The sequence below is a fragment of the Euprymna scolopes genome, chromosome 21 (assembly GCF_053919585.1).
Source record: "Euprymna scolopes isolate OS-2025 chromosome 21, ASM5391958v1, whole genome shotgun sequence".
Lineage (NCBI taxonomy): Eukaryota > Metazoa > Mollusca > Cephalopoda > Sepiida > Sepiolidae > Euprymna > Euprymna scolopes.
In genome coordinates this window covers 39,800,554-39,827,117 of record NC_136502.1, presented here as the reverse complement: position 1 = coordinate 39,827,117, position 26,564 = coordinate 39,800,554, and the positions used below count along the sequence as shown (strand labels likewise).

Below are 26,564 nucleotides of genomic sequence, written 5' to 3'. Positions count from 1 at the left end.
TTTTTCTATAGGGATTCATTCTTTGAGTTCCATTTCAAATTTATTGCATCCCCCTCCCCGCCCTTTTCTGTCTTACGTCCAAATGCTTTTAAAAGTAATTTACTTTATTTCAATTGTTATAGTTGCTTTTGTTTTTTGTAAATTTATTATTCAAAGAAATCAACATTGTTTAATGATTGTTTTTAATTATTATTCTGTGAAAAGTGATGTTGACTTGTGTGCAATTATTATTTTTGTCTTCTTTTGAATGTAGTAGGAATTGGTCTTCTATTTCTTTATACTGATCAAATCACATCTTTAAAAATGTTCCTTTTTAATAAAATCTAGTCATGTATGTGTATAGATGTGTGTGTGTGTGTGTATATGTATATGTGTATGTATATATATATATATATATATATATATATAGTACCAATAAAATAAGGAAAGGACAATATAAAAATATATGCTAATGTATATAGATTTATTTTTTTATTCAATAAGGATGATACATCAAATAGGGTATACCATGGTATTTTGAAGCTGAATGCTTCTCATCAGAAGAGGCCAGAAGATGCTAGGTAACATAATATGTGTGTGTGTGTGTGTTTTTATGTTTGAGAAAATATCTGCATATGTATTTTTACAGTAATCAGGAAAAAATAAAAACTGTATAGTTTAATATTTAGAGATTTGATTTATAAAGAATCAGAATCAGTTAGTATGGAATCGGGGAAGTATTGGAATCGTCCCATCACTAATATTCAGGGTGGAATCATAAAGTTTTTGCCCTAAAGAAAACAACACTACAACTTTATTTTAAAACTTTTATTGAAAAAATCAATTCAAGTAACTTGATTATGTAGTAGAGCTGACACAAAGTGATACAGGTCCAGAACTGGGAGCATGCCTTTTCCACAAGCGCCAACAAAAACTTGGCAAATACTCGGCAGATCGCGGCAATCAGGCTGGCTTTGGTATTGTGGGAGGTCATGTTGGTGATGTTCCCGACGTATGAAGTAGTTTAGCGGGTTCAGGTCAAGGGAGGGGGGTGGGCAGTGAGAGAAGGGTACAAAGTCATATCATTCCTTCTGGGGCCAAGCCTGGGTCTTTTCGACTTGTGGGTCAGCGCAGAGTCCTGCTACCACACCCAGGTGTCTGCCAGCAGTCACCTGATTACACTAGGGAATCACTACACTCTTCAGTACATCCAGGTACACTTTGGTGTTGACTTTCAAGCTGACTTTGAAGATGTGAGGTGGTATGATGTGGCCCTCACTTGAAACACACTAAAGACCATAACTTTGTTTTTGTCACCCTGGGCACGCCCCTGTTTTTCGTGGCAATCCAGCGATGCATTTTGAGGGTGCTGGCAATGGTCTGTTGTCATAACTTGGATCAGTAAAGAGCAGGAGTTGTACAGCGGCGCATCTCCAATCTTGTTCATTGAACATTGTGTCACTTTCAGACATGATAGAAGGCTTCTATCACTCTTGGGATTTGTACACAACTAGCCAACTAGTATATAGTCTGCAACAAAAAAAGAAAACCGGTTTTCATCTAACGGAAATGGAATCATGTCATCTTATTTTTATGATGACAATTTTATCGTTCCACCATGTGTGTGTGTGTGTGTATATATATATATATATATATATATATATATATATTCGATCGTGATAAAAATGCTCAATATTCAAGATAGAGTATCAAACATGAGGAGGCATAAAGTTCTGTAAATGCTGATTCACAAACATTTATCTTGTCTGTTTAAATGTATGTTTGCATGTCTGCCTAAAACTTTCGACAGAGGCACCAGATTTTCACGAGATCAGTATTGTTTTGAAGCTCGACCGTTCAGACGACAAATATTTGAAAACATTAATTCCTTCACCCTCAACTGGGCACTTTTCTACAGGGAGGGGGGGTCACTTTTTTTTTTTTATTGATATTTTCGAAAGTCATCCCCTCTTTTCTATTGACTAGCCCTAATTAAAACCTACGTCACTTCCGGTTTGGCGATAGGTGCAACAGCAAAGATGTCACTTTTGTTTTTCATATTCTTTTCCTCCTTCGCGGTACAGGTTCAAGCCTGCCTTCCTGCCTACTACCACTTTTTTTTTTTTTTTTTTTTTGCTCAACACACGCCTCCAAACACCTGAGCAACACCAGGTACCCATGCTAGTTGTTCATAAAAGAAGGAATGCAAGATAAAGTGAATTATTTCCTTATTTCTAGGATTCAAAAAAAGTTTTTTTATTCAGAGGAAAAGGTTAGCAAAGGAATTTTATATAACATTGCTGGTTAGCACAAAAATTGAAAGTTTTTGATTGATATCAGTTAGATACACAGAATGCTCTCTTAGCATAGACGTTCCTTGTTTCGTATCGGTCAATTAACTATACTAAAGACTTGTTTATACTGTCTCTTTCACTATGGCAGCAATTTAGTTTTGTTCACCTTTAAAGATTTCTGTATATTGCCTGGTAAATCATTCTATTAAAGCTTTCTCATTCTAGCACATAAGTAGGAGTGACTATCATCCTGTAATTTCCCAATCTTTTTGATAATGTGGCGTCTGCTCTGGATAAATATAAGTAGCCTAAAACTCAGTAGTTCAAAGTTGATGTGCCATACAAAAAAAATAAAAAATATCAATCTTTTTGTGAATATTCAAATATCTCCAATTTTTATGAAAGTTTAACCATAACTATTAGGCATAAATTGATAACTGTTTTTTTAAATTTCAGGTTCTTTCGAGTATTTTAAAAGGGGACATAATATGGGCAAAACCTCACATTTTGAAAATTTAGATATTCCCAATTTGCATAAAAAATTTGATCATTACTTATTAGACACCAATTAAGATGCTCTGAATTTTAGAATTAAAATCATTTAATGGTTTTTAATCAAAATTGTAATAAGGATTCTAGACATAAGGTTTAGTAACATATATACATTTTGATTCTGAAGATATAAAAGCAGTACAAATTTGTTTCCTTCAGTGAGTTGACTTTATTATTAAATAACAAAGTATTCATCATGGGATGTGTGTGTTTTATATATATATATATATATATATATATATATATATATATTGGGTCAGTATATGTTATAGCCAGCTATGGACTAGTGACTATACAAAATTAATGTATAGAAGTGCAAGTGAGTATAAAGACTTAATTTATAAACACACAAAAATTGAATACACATGCGCATGAAAACAAACACGGATATCAGTGAAAACAATACAGAATACATTGGATAATAAAGGTCTTAGCATCATTGCCTTAGATTAAATGAAAAATCCTTTATATAAGAGGGGTGTAATACGTTGCAAAAAAATTTGACTTTAAAGTGTGTGTTATATGATTTATTCATTTATTTATACAAATATTATTGGCTGTATATGTGCATACATGTTTCAGCTGTGATCTCTTTTGAAATCCAGCTTCCTCAGGTTTCCAGTATTTATCCAGTTGATCTGAGGAAATTAAGTCTAAAAAGAATCCCAGCTGAAAAATATTTGCACATATGTAGTCAATAATGTATAAAGACATTTATATAATAATAAAGCTCTACCTATTCAGCACTATTTTATAAAAACGAGAGTTTAATTGAATAAGCATCTGGGGAAACGACAATAATACTATCTATAATACTCTGTGTGGGGGGGGAGATACACATATACTTGGTAGATCTAAGTTGAATGTAGGGTACTTTAGAGTGCTCAGTGTAATTATGGAGACACATTAGCAAAGTTATAAAAAAAAAAAAATTCAAACCACCGTATCAGTTATATGTAATAAGTTACCCCACGTCTACCTATGACAGAATTTTCAGACAAAAACTGAGAAAAAAAAATTCCTGTAATAATAGATCAAACTAAATATATTCTCATAATATAAAATGGTATGTGCCAAAAGTCTTTCATCGTTTTCATCTTTTGTTCATCGTGTTTTGAATAACCTTATTAATCTCACTGTGAGGCTGGACAATATTGATTCCAATTCAATGCAATGCATGATATTGTTTGCTTGCTGTAGACTCGACTGACCAAAGTAGGTCTATAAACACCACTGTTGATTCTGAGCCCGATGCTGGCCCAATCAGCCCAGTCACTGAAAATGGTTAGTATATTATTCTACGTCAATAGTGCTTCATTTTCAATTGCAGTTGCTTTCTCTTTTTCTCGCTCTCCAGCTCTTTGCTTTCTTTGTCTTTGTCTTCTTCATCCTCAGGTTTTTTGTTATCTTTTTTTTTTTTTTTTTTTTTTTGATAGGTAATATTTGTAAAACATTTTTTTTTTTTTTTAAATTTTGTTGAAACTCCAGCTAAACACACTGATAGTTATTTATTTAGTCATGAATTACCATTTATGAAGGCGGAAAAAGATGAGGGTTAATTAATTAGATGGATTGATTGTCAGATGAATAATATTTATCATGAGATGGTTGAAAATAATGAATGGAATGAACAAAATTTGATTATAGACGGATTAAAGAAGGCCACCACAATTCAAGACGTCTGGTTATGCTGGTATTACTAGAAAACTACATCACCAAATTTGATTACTTGATTTTATATATATATATATATATATATATATATATATATATATATATATATATATATATATATATATATATATATTAGTCTTGGAAGTTTTTTAACCTTTAAAACTATACAAAAAAATTTTTACTTTTATTTATCATCATTTGTTCGAAAACTATTTAGTAAGTCAGTCATTTAATAACCTTGAATCATTGTATCAACTTGCTCTTTCGAATTCACTGTAGTACTAATGTAATTTAAGGAATCATCAGTTGTTTACCATGAAACACTGTTTCAGGAATTTAAAAACAAAACAGTATATTAAATTATGGCTCCCCAGCAGTGTGTATATATATATATATATATATATATATATATATATATATATATATATATATATATATATAATTCTAGCTTGAGATATTCAAAAGTAGGTATTAATGAATACGAGGTTGTTAGATAGTGCTCGATAACAAGAGCAAAATATTTTTTTATTTTTTTAGGGTAAACAGATGGCTGTTTGTAGCAACCATATGTAACTGTTTTACCCTAAAAAGAAAAAAAAAAAAAGATATAAATCCTTCTAGGCAAGGCATGAAGCCATTTGATGCACTGAGCCTAAAAAAATAATAATACTTGAAGATAAAAAACAGTCAAAGATAAATATGAAATGGATAGATTCTGGCCCATAAAACAGCAATTCTTTATCAGAGAGATTACTTATTGAATGTGAGAACTAAAGGACAAAATAAACGAAGCAAGAGTTATAAGACTGCCGGAAGTAAACCCCCAGGTCAACTTTCTATTCTCCTTAAATTAGTATTATTTTATGATTAGATTATCATTTAAAAAAAAGAAAACAAAAAAAAAGCAAAAATATTTATTTGCTGACGTTGGATTTAATAATTACCATGTTGTAATCTGCAAGGAAGCAGTTCCTTGGTAATGTGACTGAAACTCTGTTAATGGTTTTATTTTATTTTTTTTTTATGTTAACTAAATGTAAACTGATATTTGTGCTTGATTTATGTAACACGTGTATGAGGGGTGAAATAAAATTGCTATACAAATGTTACAGAAACCAACAAGGACATTTGGTGTTTACCCGTGAGAAGAAAAAAATCACTTAAAATATCACAATATAATATGAAAACTTCCATTTATCATCTTAGATAAATTCAATGGAAGAAACTTAGTGTTAATGGATGATTTTGAATAATTTAATAGGGAAATAGCTATGCTGATGAAGAAAGTTGATTGTTTTTGTGTCCATTCCTCGAGATATGTCATGCCTTAATTTTCAAAGTTACTTAAAGAAATCCCTAAAGTACAACCAACAAAACATGGCAAACATAGCAGTCAAAAATGCAGTGAAATGAATTTTAGTTTTTCTTGTATTTTTATTTGTTTGCACAATTTTTTTAAACTTATACAGAAAAAGAAATCAAAATTTAGTTGTAAGAGAGACAAATCTTACATTCTGTGGATTGTTCCCTTTGCCGAATTTTATTTTTTGGTGATTAGTTGAAATCTAAAGATTAAAGTTGTAATAGAGTATGTTATTATATTCTTAATAACATGGTACACCAATAACAGGTGAAAATTGGCTAGTCAAAAGCAAAGGTTGATTTGTCAGCTTAAATGCTATTTGGATCTGACTTTGAAAATCTGGGACGATAAGTTTGTGTTATATACGCATACATGACCCAAGGATAATCTGCATAGATAGGGGATAATTATTTTGTGTGAAACTTTGGCGGTTGAGGAAAATGACGAACTCTGGTGGATGACAACATGAAACCTACTGTGTAAAAAGTATTATAAATCAACTGTAACAAAGGCAGTGCATGACAATCATCCCTATAACCATGTATGTTAATCAAATGTTGGGATAACCTCCTTCTTCCTTTTCATATAAAACTTTAGATGTTTAAGTCTTTATCACGGCTTAAGTTATCTATGTAACCATGCCACCCATCTAGCATCACCTTTTTCTAATTTAATTTTAAAGGTTGCAAAAACTATACTTTACATTGTTTTTCTAATATCCCTTTCATTTTATTGTAATAATTTTTATGAACACATTTTCAACAATTTGATTTTTTTTTTTTTTCTTCTCAAATGTGCTGGCTTCTGTACTTCAAGCTTTTTCATATATAAAAATAATATTTGATTAAAAAAAAAAGAAAAAAAGCAATGCTTGCTTACTTTATTGATTCTTTTTTCTTTCTTTCTTTTTTTCCCCCCTCCAAATCTAATGTTTTTCGGTCATAAACTTTTCCTTTGTCTCTATGCATTAACAAATCAGGTGGTGGTTCAAAACATTTTTCACTGAATTTCTTGAATTGCTGATATTTTTTTTTATGTTGATGGATCATAAAAATTGACTAATTTTAATCAATTGTTTTACACCGTTTTCCTTTTGTTTTTGACAAATAACATTTTTATTCATTGATTTAAGTATCATTTTCACTTTTTTATTATTCAAATCTACTTTTGTTTGTTCATTAAATCGTTTAACATTTAATTAACACCAGATTTGAGTTTGAAATTACTAACATATTTCCTCTGGAAAAAATTTAAATATTTTATTTTATTTAAAACTCCTTTTTGTAATTGGTTATTGGGCAAGACTAACAAGAATTTAATTGCTGTTTCATAAATGTGTTCTTTTTCTGTTTATTTTTTGCTGAAGTTCTCTTTGACAAATATAAAATTAGAATTTATAAGTATTGCAGAGTATTGAGATTTGAAAAGGGTTCAACTTGATGTTCCATTTTTCTGACAATCAATCAATCTTCTCTCCTTGAGTTTCTGCATGATTTTGAATTTACTTTTGTTTTTACCGGATGTTTATCATTTGCATTTAAGGTGTACCATTTTAATTAAATGTCATAAGTTGTTTATTGGCATAATGGATGATTGTTCATGTTTTCATGTGTACAAAATTTAACACTTAAACTTTTTTTCATCTGGAGAAACAAACATAAGGGCTGAAAAGTTGAGAACAAGAAAACCAATGAAGAAAACAATAAAAATAACAATTCACCCAAAATGTTATGAAAATTGAACATGCATGGACATAAGCTGCTATCTTGAGTCATTGCTTACAAAAATTAAAAGAAAAAAAATATCAAGGCGGAATTTTTTTTTTTTTTTAAACCTATTGAACCCATAAATATTATATAGCTGTTAAGAAGGGAAGACGGAGTTTTTTTTTTTTTTTTTTGTATCCATGGTAAAATGGAGGACAGAGGGAAAACATTCAATGGCGGTGAAAAAAAAAAAAAAATTAAATAAGGAGTAGAATCAGCCGACCGGTTTCGCCCTCACTTTTCAAAGCTGAATCAAGGTGTTTTTTTGTTTGTTTTTTGTATAGGGAAATGAATTCAAACAGGGGAACGACTAAAATAAAATCAAACTATTGGAAAAGAAGAAAAAGAAAGAAAAAAAAACTTTGAAAAGTGAGAGCAAAAACCAGTCAGCTGACTCTACCCCTTTATTTATTTAATTTTTTTTTTTGTACTTTCATTGACTGTTTTCCATCATCCTTCTTTTTATCAGGGATACAAAAACACTCGGTCTTCCCTTCTTAACAGCTATATTAAAGTTTTGTATCCCCCCCCAAAAAAAAATATTGTATAGTACATCTAAGCATAGTTATAGTTCTTACAACTATAAGCTAGCTGCCTTTTTTTCCACAACTACTAAATACACACTCATATATGGCATTACATAGGAAGAGAGCGTGAATGTATGCAATAAAAGTAATTGGTTGGAAATGTAAACCATATATGCTTATAAAAGGATTTGTAGAATGTTGATCTTTACAGTTAACCTGATGAACTCTTTCTTAAAGTAAAACACAAGCATGCTTTCTTAGAGTATATTTTATAGTACTTCTAAGCTGTACTTTTGTATTGGTCATTGTAGAAGTACATGCTGAAAGAATAAATTCTAGCAAAGCAAAATAATGGTAGGCTTCAGTTTATTGACAGAAACAATCTCCAACTGCAAAAAATGTATGAAACCTCAGCATGTTGTTTAAGAATGTGCTTACCTCATAAATAATAAACTTCATAGACAAAAAAAAAACAAAAACATTTTTAACATCTATAGAAAAAATGAAAGACATGTTTAAATAATTTTGCAGAACTTACCAAGTGATTATTTTATAAAATACATTATATGACAGAAAATTACATAGGCATTGATGTGACATTTAAAAAAAAAAAAATGCCCATCCCAATTCCAGTTTAATATGACTCTCTCTCAACCATAAATGAATAAACCAAGTCTTTTTTTTCTCTGCAACTAAATATTTTTATAAGCAGAACTAAAATGCATCCATCAATTAAAAAAAAGCTTGTGGAAAAAAATAAAAATCTTCACAATGTCTGCAATTACTCAAGATAATAGTTAGAAGTGATTTGGAAAATTTTCTATTTTGGTTGGATATTTCTTTTTTCATTTTTTTCATTTTTTTTCTTTTCTCATTTTTTTTTCTTTTATATTTGGTTTTTTAATTTTTTTATACCTGTTACAAAAAAAGAAAAAAAAAACACAACAAAATAAATTAAAAACACTATTTTTCCCCTCACACAGCAACTGTCCGACAAAATCAGGCTTCTAAAGAAGATCTTGACTCAATACCTACAGTGACTGTTACCCCAGTTAACTCTGGTTGGTATTTGCTAGTGGTTGTAGCATGGTGTTTCCTGTGGGTCTCGTCATGATGGGTTGTTCAAGTAGAGTAGTCACTAAACTCTTAGTCATTTGCCTTATCTTTTTTTTTAACGTCCTCGTTAGCTTTTCAGTTTGTGCCTTACTAATCCAAAAGTAAAACCTAAACATTTTTTTTAAATGTTTTTGACATGGGGGAGGGATGGGAATGTCTTTTACCATCTGGAAATGTAATGATTATTTTGGTTAAAAAAAAAAATTCTTTCAATTTTACTTGTAAATTTTTAATTTAAATTATTAGTTTAATATAAAGGTTACCAACTATGGATCACTGGTGGTTCATACAACATCTTTGATGGTCTGCAAAAAATATAAATTAGGGCAATTTTTATGAAACAATTCAAGCATGAATAAAAAGGAAAGCATTATCTTGTGACAAGTGTAAAAGCTAAATTCCAGTCATCTGTATCAAATCCTCGATTTTGGTTCACTAAAAAAATTACCTATCCCTATGAAAAGGCAATGGAAATTTTGATGCAATTTCTAGCAGCATATTTGTGCAAACAGACATTTTCATTTATCACAGCAATGAACCAATTTCAACTTAAAACAAATAATCACAGCTCTTTGTCTTGCAATTACACCATTGGAGCAAAAACTCTGCAAACGAATATCACACTAAAATGTGTGATACTTGAATATGCTTCAAATTTTCCGTTTATTTAAATATAAATTATAACATTGTTAGCTTTTAATGGGTGCATTTTAATAAAAACTGATTTCTCATTAGTATATGCAAGTATTTGGCTTCTTTTTTTTTTCTTGGTTCATATTAAAGGCCCATTAAACTTAAAAGTAAACATTTAGTTGTCATTGAAGTCGAAAAGATTGACAACTGTTGCTCTAATGCATAAACACCTGTGATGCTAACATATATTAAGTAAAAAAACAAAAAAATTATATAAAAAAAGGTAATTATATATTAAAAAAAAAAAATGATTAAAAATAAAATTATTTGGATTATTCAGATTACTATTATCTTGGTTTTTGTTTTCACTATATTTTGATATTGTAACCTCCAACATTCTTCAAGTATATTTTTTCAAACTCTGGAACATATGGACCCATGGTGCAATGGATAAAGACATTGAGTTTCAATTAATGGTTCAATCCCCATTATAGGTGATAATAATTAAGAATAAAAATTAAAAATTACTTCTACTTAGTCATAACGAACAGAACAGGGATAATCTACTCCCTTGGATTAAATAAAGGGTTCAGTTTGAAATTCCATACAGATTCCCGAGTTCAAAATAAAGATTTATATGTTTGAAAAGAGGCACCTAAAGAAGGTCGGAGGTTACATCAGCCGAAAGGTTGTGCGACTTACAATTAAAATGAGAATAGTAGTTCGAATAAATTCAAATTATCAATCCTTCTATCAAAAATTCTGAAACAGAAAACTGTTTGTTATTAATATGCATGAACATTCAAGCGTTTAACTATTTGAGTATCCCAAAATTGCAATATGCAATTTCAAAGAATCCCCAAAGGATCTTGTTCAACTAAACGAAACTTAAGATACAAAATATCTGTTTAATAACGTGCTTGCAATTTCATTTGTATCTACATTAATATCATCTTTCGCCTATTTTTAAGAAAGATATCATCTGTGCACCAAAAATATTTGCAAACTATCTGGTGTCACTTGGTTACAAAAGATTTTGATTATACCCAAAGCAACTAAGATGTTATGAATAGAATTCTGTTGTCACCGTTAATTTAAAATTGACATTCATATTAGTTAAAGTATATTTAGTTAACAATTATTTTTACGATAAGAAAGAAAGTACTTTTCAGAAAGATTTAAATTGTTACAATAAATTGAAACATTTCTTGTATTTTTAATGTAATTAAGTATTTTTATGGTAAAAAAAAAAAAAATTAAAAAAAGATGGTAGGTAAACGTCTAAGGAATTTTTACTAGATCATGCTACTAAAATATATTTAAAAAAAAAAGTAATTAGCTTGAACCTTTACTGCAACTATCAGCATTACTGATCTGATTTTTAGAAATTTACCTGACCTAACATAATGTGTATATAAATTAATTTGAAGTTAGTCAATATGGCACCAAGTCACATGATGTCAGGCTAATAAATGTAACTGTACATTTGTTGTTGATGATGTTCAAACTTTACATAAACTCTGTCATCAATATTGAACATTTTCCCCTTATAAATATATAAATATTATATAAGCATTATTTTTTATTATTAATTATATAACGTCCAGTCAGCTGAAAGTTATATGGAAATCTGCCCTCTTGGGACAAATCAAGAAAACTTGGACTCTCAGTCAAACAACTTGAAAGTAAGTTCAATAGAACTTGCACTAGAATGCTCCAGACGGTGTTAAACTTAAACTGGGAAACACACCCAACCATTAGCCATCTGTATGGTTGGTTGCCCAGGATCTCTTCAGTAATAAGAGAAAGAACACGATATGCCAGGCATTGCTACAGAAGAAAAAATGAGGTTAGTACTGTGAGATCCTAAAACTGCTAAAGTAGGAAGACCTGTCAAAACGTACACAAAATTAACAGAACACACTGGTTTACAAGGTGGAGATCTTAAGGCCATGGAAGATAGACCTGTGAAGGGAAATAGTCAATTTGGTCCAGGCAACCCGCCCGATACGATGATAATTAATTATATATATGCCATAATCATGTTAGCTCTTGTTAGATTACCAAAGTTAAGCAACATTGAGGTTGGTCAGTAATAAATAAATAGTTGACCATTTGGGAAGACCAGGTGCTCTATGTGAGACGACTCTGCTTATTTTGGCATAGTTTCCAGTTGTTTTGGATTATTGCTTTCCACTGAACTGAAGTAGTGTCAGTTCAGAAGAAATGTGGTTGAAGGTTGTGTATTACAGCCATGAACTCCTTGCGCAGACACCATTACAAGAGCATTCATTGTCTATTGAGATTAAATGGAGGACTGTTTTATTTATTTGTTTTTTATTTTTTTCATATATATGTTTATTTATATAAACACATCTTACTATACATTCAAATATGTATTGATAACCATCACATATTGCAGCAGGTTATAATAAAATGGTAGAAAATAAAAACTTTATATTACTCAAAAAGAACATTCCACGACCAAACTTGGTAGACCACCAAAGTTCATTATTTAATTTTTTTTTTCTCCTTTTCTTTTCTTGAACTATGAACTTGTGAAACTTTTTATGCCCAAAGTAAATCCTTGCCTAAGGAGATGTGCTCATTTTTTAGACTTTAATCAAAACACATACATATAAATACAAAATTAAACTAAATAAATCTAGGTTCTGCTTGTTATTGGCCACTATTATAGTTTATTGGATTATTTGTATAATTTCTATGAACAAAACTGTATCCAGAGTAATATTTTGAATCAGTTTTTGCATTAAAGAAATAACATTCTGATTTTACCTTTATTTTTTATTGCTTTTTAATATTTTGTAGTTTGGCTTCTTTTTCATGTTCTTATATTTTGTAGCTGCTATTTTGTATATTTTTAGCAATTTATTTATTTATTTTTTGCTCAAGAAATAATATTTGCATGAAAAGGTAAATTATTAAGAAAATAATTACTATCTGAACTTTTTTTTATTTGTGACTGAAAAAAAAAAACTTTAAATAATATTTTGTACATTTTTGGCTTTTGCCTCTAGTTTTGTTTTATTTTTTTTATACATTTAGTTTAGTTTCTTTGTTCTTGTCTTACTAATTACAAGAAAAAATGATTTCATTTTAATTTTGATAAAACTTTTTAATTTTTAATTTCATTTTTATATTTTTATTTTGATGATAGTTTGATTTCCATTAAGTCAATAAAACTAATTTTTATTTTAATCTTTTCCAATATATTCTGTTGACTAGCTAAATATCCATCCTATGAAAAGTGTTTTTTAAAGTTGAATAGTTTATAGTTAGGTAATATATTTGGGAATTTAATTTAATCATTTGAATGGTAGCCATATTTGTTCATACCACGTGTCAAATATAAATAACAAAAAAATAAATTTAAAAACTCTGAAATTGAAGTAAAAATTCATTCATTTTGGATGATTCTATTGTTGGCATTGATTTTCCCTGATATTTTTCTAGTTAGAATTGTTGAAAGAAATTGGGTACTTACAAGAAGGTCCACTTGAAGGTTGCCACTCCTATATGAAAGTGTTTATGTGGAGAAATCTAGATTCAAACTTGGCACACCTATGTGTCGTTAACCACTTAACCACCATCTTCTCTCATAATTTAAAAAAAAAGTTGAATGACTAAATTATTTGAATAGGAATTAATGCTGAATAAATCACATTTGGAAACCCAACAAATGGTCACTAATGATATTAAATTTAAAATGAAAGAAAGAAAAAAGTGGTCTTATGAAAATTTATTGGATTTTATTCTTCATTTACTTAATGCAAATTTAAAGATATTTTGAAGTCAAAATCAAAATAGTATCCTTTTACTGGACTAATACTCTTAGTTTTGCTAAGTTGTGAATACATTTGAATTTAAGGAAAGAACTATTAAATTATTTAAATTTTATATATTTTTTATAATTTAAAAAAAATACATTTAAGCAATCATATGAAAAGTAAAAACGACTTGATCTCTCAAAGAAATAAACATTATACCAGTTGTGATAGGAGCAACTGGATTAATAAAAAAGAATCTCCAGAAATACTTGGAAGCAATCCCTGGAAAACGAGGCTGCAACAAAATACAGAAAGCAGCCATAAAGGGAACAGCGTCTATTCTTTAAAGAGCCCTCGGATATAAATTTAAATCGTAATCCCCCCCCCTCTTTTCTTTTGCATAGTTAAAGCAAAATAAATTTTTGAAGGACTAAAATCATTTCTAATGCTATTGATATTTACCTGCTTGTGTATTATTTATTTTTAATAATCGCTTATGTTCGAATTCATGCTTTGATACATGATGTCACACCAAAGTTATAATTATTTTGTATGGGTAATGTTTTAAGCTCTATTTATAAGAAAGTTCAACTAGGTCAATCGGTATAACCTCACATTGAAGACCTCAAAGTTTCGATTTCAATTAAGTCCCATCATGGAATCTGCTTAATTTGTTTTCTATTGATGCAATATTCTTCATTCCTAAAAGTAGTTAAGATCTATGATATTTTGAAATCTAAAAAATTCAATGTATTACATCAAAAACACTGTGTGGCTGATGGATGGACAAACTGATGGATAAAGTCTCTATTTTTATGAGATAGTTTTAAAAAATCAAATAAAAAAAAAATAACCCTGTAAAAAAAAAATTATTAAAATGCAATACTAAAAAGTATTTATGCAAATTAAATAAAGTTGTAAATAAGATGTAATATAGTGAAAGATGGTGGGAACAAACATTTTTTTCTTATGTATTTTATACTAGCCGTACACAGTTTTGCTCTGGAATATTTCATATTCAAATTATTTGTGAAATAGGAATAATAAAAAACAAATAATGATTATGTAATAAGTATAGAGACAAACACATTTGCTTATGTTCACATAATTTAATTATATACATAATATATATTTTAAGAACTTAAGAAAAAGAACAGTCTAATTTAGTATGGAGGCAAGAAACACATACAAATATCCTTGACAGCGCATAATTAAAATATATATATATATAAGTCAATAAAGGGAGAAAATAAAGATATAAAACTATATAGTAATATATATATATAGATTTATCATTTATTCAAAAAGGGTATACATCAATTAGAGGTGTTGGGTATGATATAGTTCTCACTTACCCAACAGCCCTAATTGATTTAACATAACTGTACTTACATAGTTTAATGATTTTTGTTTTGTTTTTGTTCATTTTCTTTCATTTAGCATTTTAGTATTTCTTTTCATGATTTTTTAAAATTATATAATCATTAAAAAAAAAAAATTGCAATCAAAAGAACTGAGGGAAAGGGAGGCTAATTTTTTTTTGTTTACTTTTTTTTTTTTTTTAAAAACATTTTTAATTTATTTTTTTAAGTGAGATGTTTAAAAAAAATTGAAGATTGTTATTTCAGTTGAATTATGATAATTAGTTGAAAGAACAATTGTGATAATTCAACTTGTCATATGGAATCAGTCTGGTTCCAATACATTTCAGAACGGTCGCTTTCCAATATTTACATTGTTTATTTTCTTCAAATCATTGTCTAAATCAACAAAAAGGATTTATTCGTATATTTTTGACAAATATTGCTTCATTGTTATTTATAGTGACATTTTTTTTTTTTTTTTTTTTTGTAAATTTAAAAAATAAATGTTTGTTCATTATTCATGTATATTGATGTTTTCGACATACTTAAATCCATTGCATTGATGATTTTGCCATTTTCAAATTATATGCATGCAAAGGTATGACCTAAAGACCACTCATTGTGTAGAGTGCCGTGTGAACTTTTTTAACCATTGCTTTTGAAGTTTTATGTAGTTCCCCCCCCCTCTTTTTCTAATCTCTTCAAATATAAATGAACCAACATTGTAACCAAGTCTTGGGAGTCAGTAAAAGGAAGGTGTCGCTGTTTGATGAGTACTGAGCAGAGTAATAACCCTGCTCTGGCTTCCTAGCCATGTGGGCATTAAAATAAAATCAAAAGGCTGACATGTTTGCAAAAGAGGCAGCTAAAATTACAACCAACAACTCTTAGTCTTCCATATACAGACTTAAAATACCTAAGAAAATATAATTTTTTCCCAAACAAAAAATTATATAAACATCAGCCAACATTTAATAAAAAAAATGTATAACTTTACCTAACCAAATCAGCATATTAAGGAGAGTCGGGAGTGAACGGATCTAAGATCCACAAGCTTACTCAAAGCAGAAACTGCACCTTCTGCGATTAATTACTTGATCAAACCTATTCTAATAAACTGTAAAAAAAAAAATAAATAAATAAAGGAATACCTGCAAGAAATGCTATTATGTAACAAACCTAACTGTGCTGTTTAAAGAATATGCTTAACTCTCAGATAATGCACAACATGAAAAAAGTAAATTTATTTCCTATAGAAAACTAAAGGTGCAATTTTTTTTTTTTTATTTGGTGTATGTAGGTAGACATGGTAGTTCAAAATAAGCAGAAAGACTCTTACATATCAGGCAAATGTAGGTATCTACACAGAAAAAAACAACAGAAAATTATCAAGTTGAATTCTAATTCAAAAATAAAAAGGAGCTTTTATCATTTATTTCCGAGGCTCAATTGATTCTCCATTGGCACAAACGCATGTTATGGCTTTAATTTGGAAGAGTTGCATAACAGGAAGAACAAGGGAGATAAGTCATTAGATGTGAAATGTGTCTTCTGTGCCAATGGAGACTCTAAAATATATGATAAAACTGATTTATGTTTTTAATAAAACTCTACTCAGTAATTTTCTGTAATTTTTGGTGTAGATATTTACTTTTGTTTGATCTGTAATTATATCCAAGAGTTTTCCTGTTAATTTATTTTGAGTGGCCATGTTTCACCTGTGCACGTTTATCTACAAGTATCAAATATTTTACTGTAAAATTTGTGAAAGGATTATTTTATCTAATCTGCTGACTCTACAATCCGGATGATGACTGGTTGAACACAACAAGCCAATGAGGGAGGAGAGTTGGTTTTGTTTTTTCCATCAAAACCAGATTTGTTATCATTGTGATTTCCCCACTGAGAAAACTTTTTCTTTTTTTTTTACTTGCTTTAATAGTTGTCAAATATTTTCTTTTAAATTCCATTGCATGTTTCAACATTTGTTTGTTTTTAATTCTCTGTCTCATTCACTGATGTTTCTCGTTTAATGTTGTCCGCCAAACATTGCATGTTAAAATTGCTTACGTGATGCACATGTAATGTACACTCATTTTTATTTGCATGTTGTGTCAGTTTCTGCCACCCTATCGCCAGCCTCCCCTCTCCAGCGAGCTGAATCTGAGAGGCAACCTCGTTCACCTGAATGTAAGTCGGATATTCTGCTGCAGTTGGTCTGATGAAGTTTCATACAAAAAAAAAACAAAAAAAACACAATGGCTTATCTCACTCCAAATTCTGCATTATCACATGAATTAAAATAAGTTTATATTTACTAAGAACTTTATTTCATATTTAAAGCAGATGCTAAGTTGCTTTGAGGTTTTCTGGGCTTCATTTTTTGGTTCTTTTCTTTTAATGTTTTGTGCAAATTGGTTGTGTACAGTTTCAACATCCCAAATTAATGAAAGTTAACTTCTGGTTTCTCTTTTCAATTTTTAACACTTAACAAAATAGAATAACAAATTTTAAAAATATTTAAAAAAAACAAAAAAAAAACGCATCAAATAACTTGCAGTTTTTATTAGCATTGAATTTTTATATATAAATTTATTTATACCAACATTGATGGCTACGTATGTGCATACATGTTTCTGTGTGTGTGTGTGTGTGTATATATATATATATATATATATATATATATATATATATATATATATATATATATATAATCTCCATTCACGTGAAATCACCTCTTTCTTCACCATATTCCCTCTGCTTCACTTTTTGTTATCAAGTAAGATCTTTGACTTACTTGCAGTTTCATCAAATACTTTTGCAAGCAAAATCCGATCCCACATTTTGCTAATTCCTACCCTCTGATGAGAAGGAAAGTATTTCTTCGAAACTTCGAGGATTAAGGACTATCCTCTTATTAAGTGTTTCCTTTTCATATTAAATATGTTTTTAACTCTTTTTCAAAGTGTTTTTTAACATGTTTTAATAACTATTTGCTCTTATATATATATATATATATATATATATATATATATATATATATATATATATATATATATATATATGAGTGTGGGTATATAAGAGCCAAAAAACAAAAATATTATTCAAGACTGAATATAGTATTTGCTTAATTTTTCAATATGTTTGACTAAAAATCAAATTTCCATTAACATGTAGGTTTTTCAAAAAGATTTCTCTTCTCACTATAGGGATAAGTTATCCTGTGGGTACTATAATAATTATTAAATACCTACAGACACTAGTGTTTCATACTTTCGGGAATCATCAGTGCAGGGCATCACAACACCAGTCGATAGATTCGAACCTGGTGACGGAAGCCATCCCTGGCTTCATTAGCAAGGACCTAATCTATTCGGCTACCATTAACCACAAAAAATGCTGTTGAATTTAAGTATTTATTTTTTAAATGCTTTTTAACGTCTGTCAGAGTGATCTAATCATTATATGATGATCTGCACATAAGAGCTAAATTGACTGACTTTAATTCAACTGAAAGTGCTCAATGATAAGAAACGAGTTTCTTAAAGGGGCTGACATATATATTTTGGTGGAAATATGATTTTTTTCGATTATTTCACCTTTTTATATATACTAATCCTTAATTTTTGAAGCTCAATGTAATTACAGAGCATATAACAAACAGCCTATATTCTAAATTTCATGATGTTGACCATCTTGCAATTTATTCCTTTAATTACATTGACATTTACAATTCTTGATAGCAACTTTCATAGCACAAAATCGTTCATTTAATTATTATATGAATCTATTTTGCCCTTAACTAATCAGAAGAAATAGCAACTATCAATCTACCAAAAGAAAATAAAATGCATTTGGGCATGATTACAAAATCCGAATATATATATATATATATATATATATATATATATATATATATACTATTATTATGATGATGATGATGATGGAGAAGAAAAGGCAAAAGTGGCTGGAAAAAAACAGACCCCTATGCTTCTTAGAAGAGGTTTATGATTTTTAGTTTACACCTAAATTTGCATTGAAAGATAACAAACCAAAATTAATCTCTAAAAGGAATATATATATATATATATATATATATATATATATATATATATATATATATATATATTTATATGTAAAAAATTATGTTGAAAAACACAATTTTGTCTGAATAAATCAACTTTAAAAATCGCTGGAAAAAATAAGTTTTCTAAAACTATTTCAGTGATAATTAATAAATTAGAATCTTAAGAATTAACCAAATTAAAAAAAATTTACATACTTTTTAAACTAAAAATAGCATAATAAAGTGATTTATGGTATAAAGAAATGTCTCGCTCAAATGTAAATACAAATTTTGCTAATGTTCGCAAAAGTATGGATCACAGGAAGTGTAATAATTTTGTTTAATAAAACAGGAAATACTTATTTAATCAGAATATTTTTTAATTAGTTAGAATTTCTTTATTTTTCTCCAAAAAAGTTTCATATTTAAACTTGGTATAAGGTTGTTTTTGTTTTTTTTTGTTATTATTATTATTATTATTATTATTATTATGATAATAATAATAATAATATGTTGTTCACAAAATAAATTTTAGTAATTATATTACTTAATTTATTCTTAAATTTTATTATTCTTTAAAAAATAAGCTAAAACAATCCTTTAATTGAAATTTAAAAGAAAAGATTATTTACTAATAAAAGTTATAAACTTATTTTTTAAATTTTTTTGCTGTTCTATCCACCCATATTTCTTTTAACAAACCGTTAGTAGAAATTGTATCATTTTTTTTAAATTATTTTTTCTTAGTGATCCATGATCTCAGTTTTTTGCAATTTTTTTTATTTTCGAGATTATAAAAGAAAATCTTCTTGTACTGATGTTTACACATTCATCATGCAAGGCAAATATTATAATATTGCATTTAAAATTTCCCCAGAAACTGTTATTGAAATAACATGAAATATTTTTTTCAATCATATTATTTTTGAGGTGAAAATATTGAATAAACAATGATAATATCGTTAGTTAGAGAAATTTAATTTTTTTCGAGTCATATTGATTTCATTAACCCAGACTTTAGGGGCTTTTATTCATAACCTTCCTGAAATATATATATATATTTTTTTAATTTTAGTTGTTGACATCTATGATGCTTTGTTTTCATAAAAAAAGCAAAAATAAATTCATGCATTTTTTCTTTTAGAACTACAAAAAAAAATATAAAAAAATAAAAACGTCCTAAAAGTCACTGAAGGGGTGTCTTTAAAATTGTCTCATTATTTTTGAGCGCCTTTTTGGACACCTATATAACTTTGGTAAAGATGTTTTTGTCTACATAAAATAATACATAATTTTAAAAAAATACTAGATTTATTATATTCTATGATCGCTAATTAATAAATACTGAAAATTTCAGTACAATTGGTTGATTTCCTAACTTTTTAAGTGAAGAGGGGCCAAAGCATTTATACATTTTGGAGATCGGCCATTCATTTTGCATGAATCTAATATATACACAGGCACACTTTTGTTAAATTATAAATCAAATTTTTTTTTTTTTTTTTTTCCTAGACATGATCTGAAAACTTCTGGAGAGGGTGGGTGGTAAATTTTTTTATCGTAATATATAGTGAAAGTGTTAAAACCATTTGACAAAAAGGAACCAGAAGTCAATTTGGGACACTATAAATGTACATTACATAAAAAAAATGTAACTTGTAAAACACTGCAAATCAAAAAAACAAAAAAAAATCCTAAAGTAAAATTTCCTTTGAACAATAATGTTCAATCAACTAAAAGAAAACAACCTATTTTAATAGTATTACAACAATCAACATCATGTTATAAATTGATGACAACTAATGAAATTTTCTTCTTGAAAACTTGTCTTATTCTCTACTGGAAATGGGAAATAACATTGTTCTCTTCTGAACTTGGAAAAGTAAGATTACATAAAATGTTTTATAGCTACAACATTATTATAGGTGCTTATTAAGATAGTCAACAAATCAATTTAAAAAAAATGTTTTAATCAAAAACATCAGTAGTTACTTGCCATGTCGAAAACAGTAATATATCCAAAAATTACGAAAATTCATTGAGCAGAAAGTTATTTATAGTTATAAGTAATTTTTACGGAAAAGACATTTTCCCTAGATGTGAACACCTAAAAGATTGCGAATACAAAGGACATACTTATCTCCCTTTTCACCACTTTAATGGCAGATGTATTGCTTTAGACCATAGCGATGGACTTTTTTTTTTTACCAAAAGCCCAATTAGTATTTGTTCTACTTGTTGAATTTTCGTAATTTTTTTTATTTATTACTATTTTCGACATGACAAGCAAGTACTGTTGTTTTTGCTTAAACCCACATATTTAAGAAATCAATCTGTTGACTCTGTTTTAACAAGCACCTAATTATATTATAAATTATTACTCATCTCTGAGGAAGTCTTTTTAACAATAAAGATAAAATATTAACTTCTGTTTGATTATACCTGCTTTCTCCATTCTTCTCTATATTTTGCTTGGTTTCATTTTTGAAAAATAGTTATATAATTATATTATATCTCAGAATTGATGTATCGGATTCACTTTTAAACTAATTGATGGATCATTATATATTTTGGAACATACCTGCTAGGTGTAAGGATGCATAATGTGGACTATATTTAGGTTAATTTAATTTTGTGTCAAGAAGAGGAAAAAGGGGATAGGAAGCTCTTTGTAAAAATTCAGATATCTTTACTTTTTGTAGAATTTTGATCATAAATGTTGGATAACAATCGATAAGTATTCCCCAAATTTCAATTTCTTTGGAGTATTTTAAAGAGTTTTGAGAAGCATAATATGGGCATAATTTTCTGTTTGAAAATTCAATTATTTTAGATCTGCATTAAATTTTATCTATAGTCATTAAATGCCAATTAAATAAGATTTCTTGAATTTTAATTCCTTCTTAAGACCCCTTATGCTTATTGTTGGATTCAAACGTACTTAAGATAATTAACAACTTAAATGTTAGACAAGTTTTTTTCATTATAGATTGGTGAATTTTGTTTTAATGAAGCACCCACTGACTGTTATGATCTGGCATTTTTGATTTTGATCCTTCCAGAAGTTTCTAACACTATTCAGTGCTTCTTCATTATTAAGGCGACAACCGAAATATTAAATTTCAAGTAAATCCAAAGGTATCTATTTAATTGTCAAGTCACAGTAATGAACATATCCAAAAATTATGAAAACCAATGAGAAAATTAATTATTAATGAAAATAGTTTTGGAAGACAATTAGCAAAATTTGAATTTTGCTAAAAAAAAAAAATAAATAAACAAGAGTTTGAATTGTAATAAAAAAGGTAATTATTTTCTGAAAACTTTGAAAATCTTAAGTCAACTTAGCAAAATTCAATTCTCACTAACATTCTTTGAAAATTATTTTCATTAGTAATTTATTTTTTATCAGTTTTCCAAATTTTTGGATATGTTCATTACTTTGACATGACAATCATGCAGATAATATTGGTTTTACTTGAAATCCAATATTTTGAATTTCATTTAATGAAGAAGCACTCATCATTCTTATAAAATTGACTGTGCCTAAATTCAAACGTAGATTCCATGAGCAGAGCTTCTTTCTCAGAAGTGCACAACTGTGGAACTCTCTTCCGTTTGCCTGTTTCCCACCTGACGACAACTTGGATGTCTTCAAGTCCAACATAAACAAATTCCTGACAAACCGTCCTCTTAAGACACTCTATCAAATCTCCAATACTAATGATTACTACAATACTATCTCATTGATTACTGTATACGCAATAACCCTTATCCCTCTGAGTGGCCTTGATAAGTGGTGACCTCCATGTAAAAAAAAAAAAAGAAAAAAAAAAAAAGAAGTATTACCTGATAAGGATTTCATTTCTTTGAGCCAAATTTTTAAAACTATCTTGGCCATAACACAATAGACATATCCAGAGTTGTTTAATAATATTTGTTCATATGTTTGATGAAATGGCATCTCCTCAGCCTTGCAAAATCATGCGGATGTTAAAACATATCTTACTGGCATTCGCGCAGGGTAATACTTTTGCCATTATCATGATGAACCGTTTCCATGAGATATTTGAAAATTTAGATCCCCTAGTAACACTCCAAAAAGAACACTATTTTTGTTTGGATAAATAATGAGTTGTTTAAATGAACAAAAAATTTTGAACATTTTATAAAACAATTCCTTTTTGTTTTTTTTGTTTTTTTAATTTAATAGATGAAAATGTGTAAATCATGAAAATGTTCTCCAAGTCATATTGGAATTTGAATTATCTCCCTTGAAAATAAACTCTACATGACAAGTTTAAAAAAAAAAATTATATTTTTGACAATTACTTTATATACATTAAAAATATTGTTTATATGCCACAAAACAATAGAATATAATTAAAAATAACCTGTAACAGAGTGATCATTACTATTACCGACATAAATTATTTAAAATAAAATTCAGTTATGAAGTTATTCAAAAACTATTTTTCTCTAACTGCTCATCTGCAACCTACTTGCATTAAAAAAAAAAAAAAGCAATTTTAATATATAAAAGAAGTTTTAAACCAATTTAATTGACAGTAACTATTCATTGAATAAAATTATTTGTGTTAATCATTTTAAATAGGAATTAAGTACATAGCAGGAACGGAAGCATACTTAGCTTTTGTATTTTATTTTTTTTTAGCTTACTTCCATTCAGGTTAGTTTCTGTTAGGATAAAAATGGCTACCAGGGATAACTTTACTCAGTGACTAGTTATGAAAAAAATGAATCCACTTCAAACTTCTAAATATTAGTATTATTTTTGTTTTTAATGCAGATCACAAATAAATAAGTAAAATAGTTTTTATCTAATTTTCCAATTGTTAGTTTACTTTAAAATAATTTATGTTACTAATTAGTAATGATGCTCAATAATATTTTAAAAAAATTAAAAAAAACAATTTTTATAATCTATATATAAATGTGACTTATCAATGCTATTGTGTGAACTTTTCATAATTATTATATAAAGCACATTGCGTTAAACATGTCTTTATGATTTGACATGATAACACTGCTGCAGAAATATGCACAGATATTCGGATTTGCTCATATGGAAAATGCTTCACTTCTCTCTCTTCCTGCAAAAAGCTGTGCGCCATTTTATTTATTTTTTCTATTTTTCTGCACGTCATTTATTTTAATTTTTTTTTTATTTAATCTTTTTTTTTTTTTTTTTTTTCTCAAAACTTCATTTTCTTTTCTTCTTCTTCTGCCTTTGCTTGATGCATGTTTTCTCTTTTGCTGTTTTTGTTTGTGCAGTGATCCACGAACTGCAGAGGCGCAACTTGGAACGGTCAAAGTCAGACCGCCGGCATGGTAAGGCAAAATACAAACACTGACACTTGTACTTGGCCATTATGGTTATTGGCACTCAATGCGCAAAGAAATTTTTTTTGTTTTTTTTTTCTGGTTTTCAGTTATTTTGTTATTCAATTTTAAAAGAATGTTTGATTATTTCTTCCCTTTTTTTTTTTTCATTTCTTTTTCATGAATCTATGAAAAAGGAATATTAAGATTCGTAAGGTAGTTATGTTTGATATTTACTTGAGGTTTACAATTGCCAAACAGATATATATAATTAAAGAAAAAAGATTTACTTAGAATGGCCTATCAAATATATTAAACACAATTTTCCCAAGTTTTAGCAGTAATGAATTCTTGCATCTTTGCACATTTAAAGGTAAAATAGTTCACCTAATCAATCAAAGGTAAAATAGTTCACCTAATCATTCAAAGGTAAAATAGTTCACCTAATCATTCAAAGGTAAAATAGTTCACCTAATCATTCAAAGGTAAAATAATTCACCTAATCATTCAAAGGTAAAATAGTTCACCTAATCATTCAAAGGTAAAATAGTTCACCTAATCATTCAAAGGTAAAATAATTCACCTAATCATCCAAAGGTAAAATAGTTCATCTAATAATCCAAAGGTAAAATAGTTCACCTAATCATCCAAAGGTAAAATAGTTCACCTAATCATTCAAAGATAAAATAGTTCACCTAATCGTTTAAAGGTAAAATAGTTCACCTAATCATTCAAAGGTAAAATAGTTCATCTAATAATCCAAAGGTAAAATAGTTCACCTAATCATCCAAAGGTAAAATAGTTCACCTAATCAATCAAAGGTAAAATAGTTCACCTAATCATTCAAAGGTAAAATAGTTCACCTAATCATTTAAAGGTAAAATAGTTCACCTTATCATTTAAAGGTAAAATAGTTCACCTAATGATTCAAAGGTAAAATAGTTCACCTAATCATCCAAAGGTAAAATAGTTCACCTAATCATTCAAAGGTAAAATAGTTCACCTAATCGTTCAAAGGTAAAATAGTTCACCTAATCGTTCAAAGGTAAAATAGTTCACCTAATCATTCAAAGGTAAAATAGTTCACCTAATCATCCAAAGGTAAAATAGTTCACCTAATCATTTAAAGGTAAAATAGTTCACCTAATCATCCAAAGGTAAAATAGTTCACCTAATCATTTAAAGGTAAAATAGTTCACCTAATCATCCAAAGGTAAAATAGTTCACCTAATCGTTCAAAGGTAAAATAGTTCACCTAATCATTCAAAGGTAAAATAGTTCACCTAATCATCCAAAGGTAAAATAGTTCACCTAATCATTTAAAGGTAAAATAGTTCACCTAATCATTTAAAGGTAAAATAGTTCACCTAATCATTTAAAGGTAAAATAGTTCACCTTATCATTTAAAGGTAAAATAGTTCACCTAATCATCCCAAGGTAAAATAGTTCACCTAATCATTCAAAGGTAAAATAGTTCACCTAATCATTCAAAGGTAAAATAGTTCATCTAATCATTTAAAGGTAAAATAGTTCACCTTATCATTTAAAGGTAAAATAGTTCACCTAATCATTCAAAGGTAAAATAGTTCATCTAATCATTCAAAGGTAAAATAGTTCACCTAATCATTTAAAGGTAAAATAGTTCACCTAATCATTCAAAGGTAAAATAGTTCACCTAATCATTCAAAGGTAAAATAGTTCATCTAATCATCCAAAGGTAAAATAGTTCACCTAATCATTTAAAGGTAAAATAGTTCACCTAATCATCCAAAGGTAAAATAGTTCACCTAATCATTTAAAGGTAAAATAGTTCACCTAATCATCCAAAGGTAAAATAGTTCACCTAATCGTTCAAAGGTAAAATAGTTCACCTAATCATTCAAAGGTAAAATAGTTCACCTAATCATCCAAAGGTAAAATAGTTCACCTAATCATTTAAAGGTAAAATAGTTCACCTAATCATTTAAAGGTAAAATAGTTCACCTAATCATTTAAAGGTAAAATAGTTCACCTTATCATTTAAAGGTAAAATAGTTCACCTAATCATCCCAAGGTAAAATAGTTCACCTAATCATTCAAAGGTAAAATAGTTCACCTAA

At 28.3% G+C, this 26,564-nt stretch overlaps 1 protein-coding gene across 41 annotated transcripts in view; it reads left to right on the top strand.

Annotated features, from left to right (window-relative positions):
- LOC145242141 (protein hu-li tai shao-like) overlaps nt 1-26,564 on the top strand; it is a 271,491-nt gene that overhangs the window by 231,898 nt on the left and 13,029 nt on the right. For 8 of the 41 annotated variants that reach the window (XM_080105080.1, XM_080105076.1, XM_080105082.1 and 5 more), the window contains 3 exons: nt 4,026-4,109; nt 17,175-17,246; nt 24,418-24,474. The exons of 7 other annotated variants lie outside the window; for them this stretch is intronic. In XM_080105080.1, coding sequence (XP_079961206.1) covers nt 4,026-4,109; nt 17,175-17,246; nt 24,418-24,474 — 213 coding nt within the window. Of the gene's footprint in view, nt 1-4,025; nt 4,110-9,138; nt 9,217-17,174; nt 17,247-24,417; nt 24,475-26,564 lie in introns of all 41 variants that reach the window. 26 more of the 41 variants (XM_080105104.1, XM_080105092.1, XM_080105106.1 and 23 more) reach the window with 6 other exon arrangements.